Below are 13,783 nucleotides of genomic sequence, written 5' to 3'. Positions count from 1 at the left end.
ACATTTTAGCAAGGGGAAATATAGCAGTTTGACAAACCTATATTGAGTAACCATGGACACATTAATCTGCCCGTAAGATGCCCCATCAGATCAGTCCCTAGCTCGCTGTCCTGACCAGCTTACGGCCTCGTCAGTCACTCAGAAGCTAATGTGCAAACCACAAAAACCAAAAAAAAAAGAAAAGAAAAAAAATCCACCCGCACTATTCCAACGTGACCAATTCAAAGTGAACATTAGTGTCTTTTCTCCTTCATGTTGTCCCGCTCAGGTCTGGGAGTGCACGTGTGTGGTGACAGCCGACCCCGTCGCTCAGGATCGTTTGAGCTGTGCCAGCCTCTGCAGCAGCTGCAGCTGCCTGGCTTTCAGCTGCTTCCTCTCCTGAGCCTTCTGCCTCTCGCTGGCGTGCAGCTGCTGCAGGTACTCCGTGGCTCGCGTCAGGATCGCCACCTTCGGCGTCTTGGGGCAGTCCGCTAAGCCCGGGATCTCGTCCCGCAACGACAGGAAACGCGAGCGCAGGTCGTTCCTTCGCTTGCGTTCGAGGAAGTTGTGCGCCTTACGTTTGTCTGTGTCCTCGCAGTCGGAGGACTGGGGGCTGGAGAGGTGGGAGAAGAAGTGGGTCTTGGAGGGAGAGCTCTGGGGATGGGAGGAGCTCGAGGGGGAGGAGGAGGAGGAAGACGAGGAGGGAGGAGAAGAAGGTGATCTGGAGGATGTAGGAGAGGAGGCGCTGAGGTTGGGCGACTCTGACCTGACCCCAGCAACGGTCACATGACACTTCCTGCTGTCTAAGTTCAGAGGGGCGTGGCCGGGCCGGGGCTGGTGGTAGTGAGAGTTCTGGTGTGGCTGGGCGGCCTGGGTGGAGGCCTCCTGTCGAACCCTCTTCCGAGGCGGCTCGACCGGCGGAGGGAGTGTGTCCGGGGAGGGGGCAGCATAGTTGTGCTGCTGTTGGTGGATGGAGATGTGGAAACGCTTCATGCCGGGGTCAAGGGGGTCGGCTCGCACCGTTATGGTCACCGGTTTACGAGTGTTGACCAGTCGACGAGGTTTGCGCTGCTGCTGCTTGTGCTCCACCGTGACCACGTCAATCTCCTCTTCATCCTCGTCTTTGTCATCTTCATCATCTGGAAGGGCAAAAGGGAAGGTATCACATGATGTCTTTGATTATGCAACATACCTGCTGATGACTGCTGGTGACAGCTCGACCTGGAAAGAAGAGTCCCCTCGCTGTACACACTCGCCTTCCTCTTGAAACCAATTAAATGCACACAATCCCATGAAACCTACATGACCTCACACACTGTCACAGTGATGATTCACTACATTAGGTCAGCTCCCTGAGAGGAAGTTCTCCCCTCTCATGTGGACTGGGTGGGGATGAGGGGCAGAGAGGGGTTAGGTGAAGACACAAATCAGCAACTCCTCAACTTGTTCAAATGAGCCGACAGATTTTCAACGCCGCACGCATGTAAAACCCATTTGCTGCTCTATTTACTAGAGTGGAAACGGGACATTAAACATGAGGAAAGGTCTTATCGACTTGATTCCCGCCAACTGATTAGACTCTTGGGATATTTTCAGTGCTCTTGTAAATTGAAACACTTCAACAGTAATTGCACCTCTGTGTATTTGACTGCTCAGAAAGTAGTTACCTCTGTGTGAATTACACCGTGAAAAGGTGGTGGACAAAGAGCTTTGGAGGGAGGGGTGTCTGCCTATTATTTACAGCAACATTTATGTGACAAAAGATGACATCTCATATTACAGGGCATACAGAATGAACTCCCTGAAATAGCTCTATAATGGCTCTTGGAGCTTGGGCATACATTTATTTCCTGTGATTGCTCCTTCTTTTCTTTAAGCGCATATTATCCCCTGAAATGGTGTGAAATACTGCCTCAAACTCATGTCAAAGAATTCTGCAGGCCTAGCCGGCCTCCTAAATGGCTAATCCCACTCTATTCACAGCCCGGGCTGGCTCGGACAAAATCCACCCACTGACACAATTGGCGCTGCAGCCTGTTGAGTGGAGGAATGCAGCAACAAGTTCCCTTTGTGACATTCCACACACCATTATGCATGGTCCAGGCTCAACATCACAAGGCAGCCTACATACCAATCGCTATCATATGGGCTCACGGAGTGGAAACAGAAGAAGTAGATCTCGAATCAGGGGAAAAACTGCGGGCTAGACCTTCTTCCTCATGAGAAGGGTTGATTTTCCCTCCCTCCTCATTACATAAAGTTCCAATAATGCTGAGCACTCTTATCGAATTCATGTCAAATGTGAGCCAGGGAGCGGAGAGAGGATATTGTTATCATAAGTCAGACTGGAGGAACAGGGAGAGGTAGCAGCTGGTCTGCTGGAGCCCAGCCAAGCAGCAGATGTTTCAATGGGCGTGTCGCTCTCTGGTCTTGAAGCATGTGTTGCATGCACCAAGGTAACGCAATGCAGTCATCATGTGCCCTGCCAACCCTATTAATAGATAATGGCTAATCAAAGCTAAAGTACTAACTGAATGAGAGAGGGAGACATGACATATCAGGTCAAATAAACCCCCAAGTCCCCAAGTAAAATGTATGTGGGCAGACAAATGGAGAGAAACTACAAAGTGGATGTCTGTTGGGGGGATTAAAGCAATGCTGTGGTCACTAAACTACATATTACATTACAGCATATAAATAGGATATAATAACTATAAAGCTCAGTCCAGACACACAAGAAGTCAATGACCAGCCATTACAGTGGCATGTTTCTCCGCAAGTCATTTATGTTGCATACTCCATCTGTTACTGACCTGAGGAGTCGGTGTGAGACTCTGAACCAGAGGACACTTGTTTCTTGCAGCCACCGGTTAACGGGAAGGTGAGCACCGCCGCCGGGTCCACACAGTCCGCCGCCAAACCGCCGAGGGCCGACGCGTCGGCGGGGGCACTCTGCGCTCTCCCCGGGGATGTCACGGCAGACGCCGCTGCGACTTTGGCAGCGGCCCCCGTCCCGGGACAGGAGGCGCACCGCTCCCCTACAACTCTCTCCAGCTGCTGCCCCGCCGAGAAGCCGCTCCACATGCAGTCCTGGATGATGATGGAGCTCAGGTTCCCGAAAGAGTCACTGGCCGTGGTCAGCTTGCAGGGCAGGTCCTGCTGCTGATCGTCCTCCTGCCCTAAGAATTGGGAGACCCACTCCAGCTTGTCCCCCAGAGACGGGTGCAGCAGCCCGACCCTGCCCGACCCCTCCACCGCCCGGATAGGGGACATGGGCGGGGTCGGTACCAGCTCGAATTTCTTCCATATGTCCTCGCTGGGCGCCGTGGACTTGAAGAAATCCTCGTCCGGGTCGTGGTGGTCGTCGTAGAAATAATGTTGGTAATGGTCGAGGTGGTCCATGTCCCAGTTTTCATAACGGGGCGCGGCGGAGCTAATGCCCGGCATGGGGGCTGCAGGCACGGGGGTGAATCACTCCCTGTTCCCTCTGTCTGCGGAGAGATGGAGCCAACAGTTGTGTGAGAACTGAGCCTTATTCTCATCAAAATAATCACAGCCCTGTCCGCAGACGTGTTGCCCTCTGGGGGGGAAAGGGCTGATTTTGTGGCCGCGCATAATGCAGCTATTTTGGATGCATCGCGGTACTTTAATTATATTGTTTACAGCAAAAAGACAGAAAGAAAAGACCCATTACAAGGTGCAACAGATCAACTAAGTGCCTGTGTCAGAACATGGTGTGCCAATTAAGACAACACAATCCTTATAAGGTCAATGGACACCCTATAAATTAGGGGGGGTTTCCTGCGTAAATATAAAGTAACCTACGCGTAAATGCCGCAAAGTAAAGTTAAACTACTCTGTGCCGCTGCTGCTGCAGAGAAGTTCAAGTTTCGCAACAGTGTTTCATTACATAACAGTGTTTTAGTAGTATACTGTGACAGAGAAAAGGAGAAAGGGGAGGAGGGTTTGGAGAGACGGGGGGGGGGGGGGGGTTATATTTTCTGCTGACTGCTTAGCAGAAGAGAGTGATTAAATTAGATTGAAATACATTAATTGGATAGACAGGCAGCCGTCCTGCCTGCTGATGGACCTGGTCAGACAGGGGAGTCGTATGTAAAGTAGTTTAATGTGACTCCTCCTCGGTTCAACTCCTTATCAAGCTCAGAGAATTCAGCTGCGACTAAAAAGCGCCGATCAGTTAATTAAGCAGCAGGCGCGCTGGAAACCCAAAACTTCATGCGGCTCATTTCGTCTATCATCACCCGAAGTCCCTCCCCCCCTCCTTGTTTCTCCCCATGCCCGTGCGCTCACATCAGAGCCAAAGAGTCATCCAAGAGTTTTACCTGGTGCCGAGAGTGAAAAACCTGCCTGCGTCTTCATAGATCCACCGTGCGCAATTTAAGTGTCCAAACGCAGCAGCTACAGTGATTCCTTCCGTGTGATCTGCCTCAAACGTGCGTTTTCTCGCTGGTCGGACTGGTGTCTTTCCCTCCCTCTCTCTCTCTTTTTTTTTTTTGTCCAGGTTGTAAACAGCCGTTGAGGTAAATGAGTCCGTTTGGTCGCAGTCCCACGGCTCAAAGGGCTGGATAGGCTTTGGCTGTGGTCACTTTTCTTTGCCGACTACTGCACTATATGATCCGGGGGAAGGAGAGTTGGCTATTATGCATAAAAGGCGGGTCGTAGTAGGAGAGCCACGCCTGCCGTTTAAAGGCGCAGCGCACTCAAAATACTAGAGACGCGCTGCAGAGGGAGTGTTATGAGAGCAGAGGGTTATGTGACACTGATTTCATAAGGTGGCACTGCTTTTGCAATAATTATGCGAACATAATAACAACCCGTGTGTGTGTGTGTGTGTGTGTGTGTGTGTGTGTGTGTGTGTGTGTGTGTGTGTGTGTGTGTGTGTGTGTGTGTGTGAATGTAAACACTCTTGTGCAAATGCAGGAGCACTTGTGTGTCACCATCATACCTCATTAAAAACGCTTTAATTAGGTGGGCATCTTCCTCAACAGGGAGAGATTAGCTGTTATTGATGTATGTGTGTGTGGGTGTGTGTGTGTGTGTGTGAGAGAGAGAGAGAGAGAGAGACAGTCGCAGTGATTTCATGTGGACATATGGCTGCAGTATCAGATGTCGCCCGTGCTTCTCATAGTCCCTGTAATCAATATCGAGGTTATGATGTAGAGCCCTCCCTCTGAGAGAGTCAATATGGAAGCTCTGCGTCTGCCGTGTCATGTGTGTGTGTCTCCTCCTCGACAGCTGCACACACTCACACATACACACACACACACACACACACACACACACCAACAACTACTGACACTGTCAATTTTTGAAACTATGCCGCAATAAACTTAAGCACACTTGCTCTTGAGGATGATGATTGAGAAACATCCTTCCTATAACTGCTCCCCTGAAGTTCCCTCCCCAGCTCCAGACAGCGTGAAATCCTTGTCTGTCCACCTCATCTTCCCATCAAACTCAGACAACCCCCCCTTCATACCCCTTCCTCTGTCACTCATCCTCTATTCTTCTCCTCTCAGTTTTACTCTTGCCTACTTTTCTCCCACTCCCCCCGCGACTCCCCTCTTGCGCTTTCATCCCCAGTCACCCCTGATCAAAAAGATCTTGACCCTACATGAAACGGGGAGACTTTAGAGGGTTATATCCTCTGTTTCCCCGGAGAGAGCCTACAAAGACACGGAACTAACAGACTGGAGAAACAGAAGCGGCAATCTTTCAATTTTCCCGTCTGCATCACTTTCTCTCTCTTGGCTCGTCCTGCTCCTGATCCCTCTTTCTCTTGGCGCTTTCATCTCGTTCCTCTCAGTCTTCTGCTTTGTTATGTACTTTGAAATGCTTAATCTGCCTCCATGGTTTGAATTAATCATCAAAAGTGAATGGGTGCAAGGACCTGCTCCTTAAAATGAAAAGAAAAGACATGTTTTTTTTTTTAAAGATGAAATCAGTAGGTTAAGTGATGTTAGTCCCCATAAGGAGTCTCCACCCTTTATATCATTTACATGTACAAAAAAGTGCACTTCCCTATTTACATGGACACATGTCATTGATATGTAAAGGTGGATCCGCAGATCCTAACATGGATGTGTTGTGGTGGGGCTCAGAGGGAAATTGCTCATTTACAGTAATTCCCCTATGGATTAGTGAGCCTTGTTTGCATGAAAATAGGAGGGGTAACTTGTCATGTGCATTCAACCTTTGATCAGTTTCCCCATATTTCTCTCCCTCTGAAAAACTCACATAGGCTACATACAGTACAGACATGCAGGAGACGGTCTCATAGGATTAGTGAAACATTATCGCTGGAGGTGGTATCTGCTCCCATAACACAGAGGCTGATAGGGTTCATCTGCACCGTGCATATTAATATACAGCATTATAATGCTGCTGTGCAACAGCTTAAAGTAAAAGCGCACTGAGGATAACCTCAACAACACTGAAGATAACCTCAACAACACTGACGTAGTTCAATATTTTGGTAAATATAGAGTTAGATGAGAAGACTGAAACCACTCCATATGTCTGTATGTTCGATATGAAGCTACGGCTAGAATGAATGTGCCTTGCCTTGCCTTAGCGTGGAGACTGGAAACAGCTACCGCTAAGATAAGATACCAGTATCTTTAAAGCTGACTAATTAACCAAATTGCTCACAAATGTTAAATAAGTGCAAGTGTGTTTTGTTTGTTTAACTCTCTCTCTCTCTCTCTCTCTCGATTCTATAGACAGTTGTGTGCAGGATTATTTCTGGGCCAAGCTCCATTAGAAGGCCCACCTACGGTGTGGTGTAGAGGTGGGTGTGGTGTGTAGATACGATGTGGTCCATTGTGGTTGGAATTCGGAAAAAAAACGACTTCCCACAGAGAAAACTGCAATGAAACAATCATGCGAGTCAGTGTTCGCAGACACAAACACACCTGACATCACAGCAATGTGGTGACTAATCTGAACTCTCCATTAAAACAGACACACAGTTGACTGACTTAATGTTTTTTCCGTGCTGATGGTGCTGTGCACAGGTCCTCAGTGGTGTGAAGTTCAGAGACTTGTCAAACAAACATCTGTTTGCTGCTGCGGGCATCCATGGCATCCACTGGACTTCTTTTAAACTCCTCTTCCTCATCCATCACCTCACTGTCCCGTGTGTACCTCTGTCCTCCATTGCTTTTCACATTTATCCTTCCAAGACATCTTCAGGTAACTGAAGGTGGGGCGGCTCAGTGAGTCAGTGAAAAGTCTGACATCTGAGGATTATAACTCTCATATTGAACAGTTGCCGTTTCCCCCTGTACACTTCCCCTGCAGCCTTTTGGTAAAACATACTGTGCATAGAATTGTGTTTCATGTTAATGTAACGTGGTTGGTCCTAATCATTAGATAAGATTAGATTAAATTGAGCTATAATGATCCCCATGGGGTTCTCACAGCAGCAGCAGCAGCAAAGTGCAGTTTATGACTTTATCATACAGAATACTGCAGAGGATAAAAATGATCACACTTATTATGCAAAGTAGTGCAGCAGATATACAGAGGCAAATTAATACAGAAATGTAGGTTCACTTGAATAAACCTTGCGTGTGAGTGTTGAATATGCACAGGCCTGTGTGCACCTATTAGATTTACACATGGATTTTAGAAATGTTCAGTAATGTTAGTTCTCACCATGTCAGTCAGATTATAAGAGAAAAGCAGCAAAAACATAGAAATATAAATACAGAGAAGCTCTTCTGATAAGAACATATAGATTTACATTAAAAGGTAAATACTCAGTGTGTGTGAAGGGATGATTTACTGCAGGAGGGAAGTAAGGAGCTGAGAAGACGACAAAGGCAGACCACACCTCCCACCTCCCACCTCCCACCTCTCACCTCCCCCGTACCCCTGTCCCTCTCCTGTCTCTTCCTGGGTCCACATCATTCCTCCAACAGCCCCCCACCTCCCCCCCCGACCCTGACCTTCCAGACTGATCAATGGACACCTAGTCTGGGACCCACCCATCAGTGTGTCTGCGGTGTCTGAGCCGCCACAGGTTCACTTCATGTAATCTGGGAGACTGGAGAGGAAAAGTGACAGCTGCTACCCACTGGATGGTGTTGACCTCCTACTGACACACTAACACACACACACACACACACACAGGGTAAGGGAGAGGATTGCCTTTCAGTCCAGATGCTCATTACATCGAGCTATTGCGTACTGAGCACACACACAATTTCTCTTTCATCCCATGCTCCTGTTTTGTTTAAAGGGTCAGTTTCCCCATAATAAAATAATAATAATAATAATGTTCTCACTTCCCTTTTGTGGTGTCTAGTGGAGATAGTTTTGGTTTTATTTGTCCAAGTTTTGAGATATCGTCTCTCACATTTCTGCCTCTGGCTTCCGTCCAATGCTGTGGAGGTGAATGAAAATGTGTTTGTGTTACTCGTAAACGTATTTTTTTTTCACTTTAGACGATCCACAGAATACAGTTTTCTCAGGGACTATAACTTTGGTAAAAAGAGGTTCCTTTGAAAGCTGTTCACTGTGAGATACATGGATTATCCACCACCATTTGTGAACACCACAAACGATGTGGTGTATACAGTTTTGAATGTTGTGAAGGTTGAAGTCGCAGAGATGGATTTCTAAAAACCTGGACAAATAAAACCAAAACTATTTTCATTTTTTTATAATCTGGTTGATGCTCACACATCTCAGCCAAAGATGGAACAATTGTGAATATTTCACGGGAGAGATTTCTCTGTGTATGTTTGTGTCTTTTCCTTTGTCACTTGTTTGAAGTGGGCAAAGCTCAGCTAGAAAAAGCTGATGCCACATACTTCAGCGCACCAACACCCACCGTTTCACACCAGACATTTTGACTTGTCACAGCAGGAGAAGCGCGCATGCACCGACTATAATGATGTCTCCGCTCCATCAAGTGTCCCAGGGTGCCTTCCCAGTGAGCCAGCATGTACAGTGCCAGACCCTCGACCGAGCTTACCTACAGTAAATGGAATGCAGCCTTCATTAATGTTAAGACTCACACACGTGCCCTTCCTGCTTTGACCTGTCCACACCACACCGACACAGAGTTGATGAAGCATTTTTTTGACAATTCTTGCCTTTATTGGACAGTGACAGTGAAGGATCCAGCTGGTGATGGTTGCGACCATGCGCTGTAACCATTCAGCCACGGAGGTGCTCCAGGGTTTTAAACTCTTAATAAATAACACATAACTATGTGTTTTTACAACCTCTGATTGCTGCCTATTTAATCATGAAAATTCAATATCACAGAGACACACTTAGGATGTTAAACCAAGGTTTAAAAATGTGTGTGTGTGTGGCCTTTCCAGTAATGAGTGGGAGAAGATTAACTGGAAAATCAAAGCAGGAAATACAGCTCACCATCAATTTTTACTCACTGTGAAAAAGTAGAGCAGTATATCTTCAGCTCTATAAAGTGTGTCTATCTTTCATGTTTCCATAATTGTTTGTATATAACCACAGCTGTGTGTAATCAAATGAGAAATTGATTTTAATCAAACGGCAGCACAGCTAATGATTAGCAGTTATAGAAAAAGCATCAAGGCGGCAGGAAATCCATTCAGCCTGATAAGGACACGACTGAACGCTGAAGACACAGAGTGAGAAAACCTCAGAGCTTTCACATGTAACAAACACGCCGTAATGTGTGGACAGGTAAATGAGCTCCTACCCTGCATGTGTGTGTCTGCAAAAGCACACAGAGCAGCCAAACCCCAAATTACCTACGAGCACACACATATAAACATACACACGCACACACATCAGCAGCACTGATTGACAAGCTGTTGTTACGCAGTTGCTCCTCTTCTTTCTTCACTGACTTTTATTGCATTGTGGGTAGAAATCAATTCTGGAGGAACAGGCTGTCAGCACAGACTGTACCCTGGAGAGACAGAGAAAGAGAGAGGTAAAGAAAGAGGGTGTGAGTGTGAAAAAGAGAGGGGTATATATGAGTGTGTGTGTGTGTGTGTGTGTTTGTGCGCACGCTTGCGTCAGAAAGCAAGGGAATAACAAGTGTCTGCAGGAGAAGGAGAGAAAAAGAGGGGTAAACGGAGATGCAGTGCAAAATAATGAATTAGATGAGGGTGAGAAGAAGGTAGAGACAGCTGGGTAGGGAGGGAGAAGGTTTTATATATCGAGGGAGCGAAGGGGAAAGAGGGAGAGACAGAGGGGGGAGAGCAAAAAGAAACAGCATGATGGAGATTTAGGGAGGTGAAGAAATAGCAGTTCACAGGAACAGACTTGAAGAAAACGATGCAATTACATAACTGATATTTGGCAGGGCAGCATTATTGAGCATTCTTGCACACTGACGCATGCACACATGCACACACAGACAGATATGTGCACAAACTCTCACACACACACACTCAGTCAACACAGAGTACAGATAATCCCACATATATGCATACAAACCGTAGTAAATAGATGCAAACAAGTAGCAGTCTGCTAACATTTCATCTGATAAATCGCCTGCTGTTCCGCAGTCACACAATTTAGCGCGTGTGTGTGTGTGTATGTGTGTGTGTGTTTGCGTGTCTTTATGTGTTATAGCCGACTGAGCTGATTGTTTTGATCGGGTCTGCAGAGTGAGGAGGCACTTCTGCCCTGGTGCCCTTCGCTGTTTTGCTTTGTGTGTTTTTCTCTCATATCACAGCGTCTCCATACCAGTCAGCTGTTTTAGGATCAACTGGTCAGTTCTCCCATTACACACAAAGTCTGCACCTAATTAATGCCTCCTGTTTTAAAATGCTATGTTTCGCGGGGGGACAAGCATTTCCTTTTGGTTATTTTGCAATGTTAGTAATTATCGATGATGCAGTGATAAATATAAAAGGTGGGTTCAGCACATGTGGCCTCCAGCTGGTGATGGACGAACCCCAGACGAGCTTTCAGTGATGCAGAGTTATTTTCAGTCCACAAACGTCCGTGATAACTTCAAATATGGTACAACTGTGTACAACTTCTGGTGTATCCCTCACCCACTATGTCCTCTGTGCCGCAGATCAGAACATGCTGTTCAGTGGCAGACATCTAGTGGTGAGAACTAATACTCTGACTCCTAACCTGACTTGCACAGTGACCTTGAAGCTCAAAATGCCCAGAGACAGCAGCTCTATTTTGACTCCACTTTTTATTTTTATTTTTATTTTGTTTCATTCATGCTTATTCTCTTGCTTCATGTTTTGTACGTGGTGTACAGAATGTGAGAGCCACCACAAGAAATAGTTGTCAAGGCAGCAAAATCTAGAAAATAATATTTCTCTGAGCACATCGGAGTAAGAATGCGGTACCTATCCAAAGAATTTCCAGACAAAGAAATATGACATGCAGCTACAGCCTTGAATTTGCTCTGCGTCTACTTGCAAGACTTGACGACCTCACTTGGCTTTTGAACACAGTGGAGATGTAACCTTGACGAGCCGATGCAGAACAGTCTATGTATGTGCAGACAGACAGCAACATCTTGACAAAAACACTTTGATGAAGAGCAGATGTCAAAGCAACAGCCTGTACAAAAAAACAAAAAACAACTAAAAGCAAAGTAAAATGAACTCTATAAAAAATGAGAATCTGTGACTTAAATGTCTCTCAGATATCAGTTTGCAACGCTGGTTTAAAACTGATTTTGGAGGGTTTCCAAAGTTAGACTGACTTCACCAAACATCCCTGATTAAAAAAAAAGTCCATTACAGCCCGAGCACAGACAGACAAACTCTGTCATTTTTAGGGTCTCCATTGACCTTTAAAATCCTTTAAAATCCCTGCTGCTGTGAAGGGAGCCAAAGTTGTGCAGGTGACACATTTAAAGCTGCACTCATCAGTATTCTCATGTTTAAAACAGGTTGAATATCAGCTTGTGATAAAAAGGCGTAGCTTGTTGTGACAAACTCACAGAGTATTGTGACCTGACTCTGCAGTTCATCAGCTCTATGCAGCATCTCGGCGTGTTTCAGCCCATTGTTTGGGTTTTACAGCCCTGAGTTTTGCTGTTTTGGTTCGACTCACTGCTCTAGGCTGCAGCAGGCATCTCTTCAGCGAATAAGCCTGATAAAAGCCATCGTTCACATACCTGCCAAGTACCAAATTTGCAGGCCTCAGAAGAAGCTAGCTGTGCCTGGCTAAACATAGAGTGAGAAAGTTTCTTTTTAGTCTACAGTGGACATTTATTTGTGGCTCCTCAATAATGTGAGAGGGGTTCGTGGAGCTGAAGAGCTTAAGCTCTGAGTTTAAGCTAATAAGACTCATTAAAGCTGCTGGGTTGTAGAAATGGTAAACAGGCCCAGCCTTTGTTAGTCAGATGAGATACAATAGTAGTGTGTAAGCCAGGATGAAACCTTTTCCTTTGTCACAGCTGTACTGTTACTAAGATTGGTGTGTTTTATATATATATATATATATAAATACTCATCTCTTGTAGCTGTGAAGGAAGGATGGGGTGGGGGGGTGGGGATGTTGCTTATTGTGTGCAGTGGCTGTTCAATGCTGGTCCTGAGCTGGTCTTGTAGCCTGGAGGCAGGGGAGGCAGGGATGTGTGGTAACCTACAGATGGGCACCCAGACACAGATGGGCACACAGACACAGACACACACACACACACACACACACACACACACACACAAAGGGCCCTGCAGTCAGATCAAAAGAAGGAGAGTGGCTTTGGCTTGTCAGCAGTGAAGACTGATAGAGGGAGGCATCTGTGTTGGTTGGAGAGCGGAGGAAGTGCAGACCTCTGTGCATTATCTTCCACATCAGCACCACACTCACGCGCCAAAACAATATATGGATTTCCTAGAAAGTCAGGAATTTAGCAGAACTAAAATACACACCTGATATAAAATGAGCTATCAGCACATGTGCGCTGTTTGCTGTGTAACAATAGGTATAACTGATCATGCAGGCTTCACGACAGGCAATTTGAATAACATGAAATGGACTGAGTGTCTCTGCAGATGAGACGGATAAATTACGTCGCTTTGTTTCTCCCTTTCTTCCTCCATAGGCTCTTGTCAGAAATGTACCAGCTATAAACACACTTGCCTGCACACCAGAGGAGGATAAGTGGAGATGAAAGGAACTGGGAGAGACCACCTTGCCTCATAATTATTTCTAATTAAGATTAATTGCCTTTTGGAGAGCTGGGGTAATTCCTATTGGCCATGTGGGTGTGATTTCCCACACAGGGATGACTCGAAACAAAACAAAACTGTGGACACTGTTGGCATTGTCTCATAGTACAGTGCCTAATTCATTTCAGTACACTGGTACATTAATGTCAGTGCCACTAAAGAGCATTTATTTAACAACCGAATACTGGGAGCATGTTTGCAGAGGGATCAGCGTATGGTAAACAACACCCAGATTCCTTCAAGACACACAAATCTGTTATTTAAAGCTGCTGTAGTCAAGCTTTTTACTTGTATGTGAATGGGGGTGCGTTTTAGCATCTTTCAGCTCATTGTTTTGGTTTTCTGGGCAGCAACTTTCATGGTTCAATCTCACTGCTCTTATCAACCAGCAGGCGGCTGAAAAGAACGCTAACTCCCCCCCAAAATGTACACTACCTGCCAAACTTTCAACAGCAGACAGAGAAACTATCAACTAATGCAGCTTCAAGTACTAATTAATTATTTTTCCCCTCAAAACATCAACTCAATATGAAACCCTATCAAATAAAAAAAAAACTATGTCATGTTTAAAGGGTTATGTCATAGGTTTGAGAGACTGAATGGTCAACAAACCAAAAAAAGAG

The 13,783-nt window shown here is 46.1% G+C and overlaps 1 protein-coding gene across 1 annotated transcript; it reads right to left on the bottom strand.

Annotated features, from left to right (window-relative positions):
• Nucleotides 1–308: 308 nt before the first annotated feature.
• myclb (MYCL proto-oncogene, bHLH transcription factor b) lies at nt 309–4,592 on the bottom strand. The gene is made up of 3 exons (XM_070846760.1): nt 4,323–4,592; nt 2,793–3,470; nt 309–1,118 (listed from the first exon to the last, which is right to left on the bottom strand). Exons 2-3 carry the CDS (start codon nt 3,424–3,426, stop codon nt 310–312), a joined length of 1,443 nt encoding a protein of 480 aa, XP_070702861.1. The 5' UTR covers nt 3,427–3,470; nt 4,323–4,592; the 3' UTR covers nt 309.
• Nucleotides 4,593–13,783: the final 9,191 nt, after the last annotated feature.

The sequence above is a fragment of the Pempheris klunzingeri genome, chromosome 16 (genome assembly GCF_042242105.1).
Source record: "Pempheris klunzingeri isolate RE-2024b chromosome 16, fPemKlu1.hap1, whole genome shotgun sequence".
Lineage (NCBI taxonomy): Eukaryota > Metazoa > Chordata > Actinopteri > Acropomatiformes > Pempheridae > Pempheris > Pempheris klunzingeri.
Note: the sequence above shows the minus strand (reverse complement) of the source record. Positions and strands in the feature narration are given on the sequence as shown.

Bases quoted from the DNA above. Each gene is read 5' to 3' on its own strand.
- myclb (XM_070846760.1), bottom strand. From the start codon at position 3,426: ATGCCGGGCATTAGCTCCGCCGCGCCCCGTTATGAAAACTGGGACATG. The intron at 1,119-2,792 runs GTCAGTAACAGA...TTGCCCTTCCAG, and splicing joins GTCTCACACCGACTCCTCAG to ATGATGAAGATGACAAAGAC.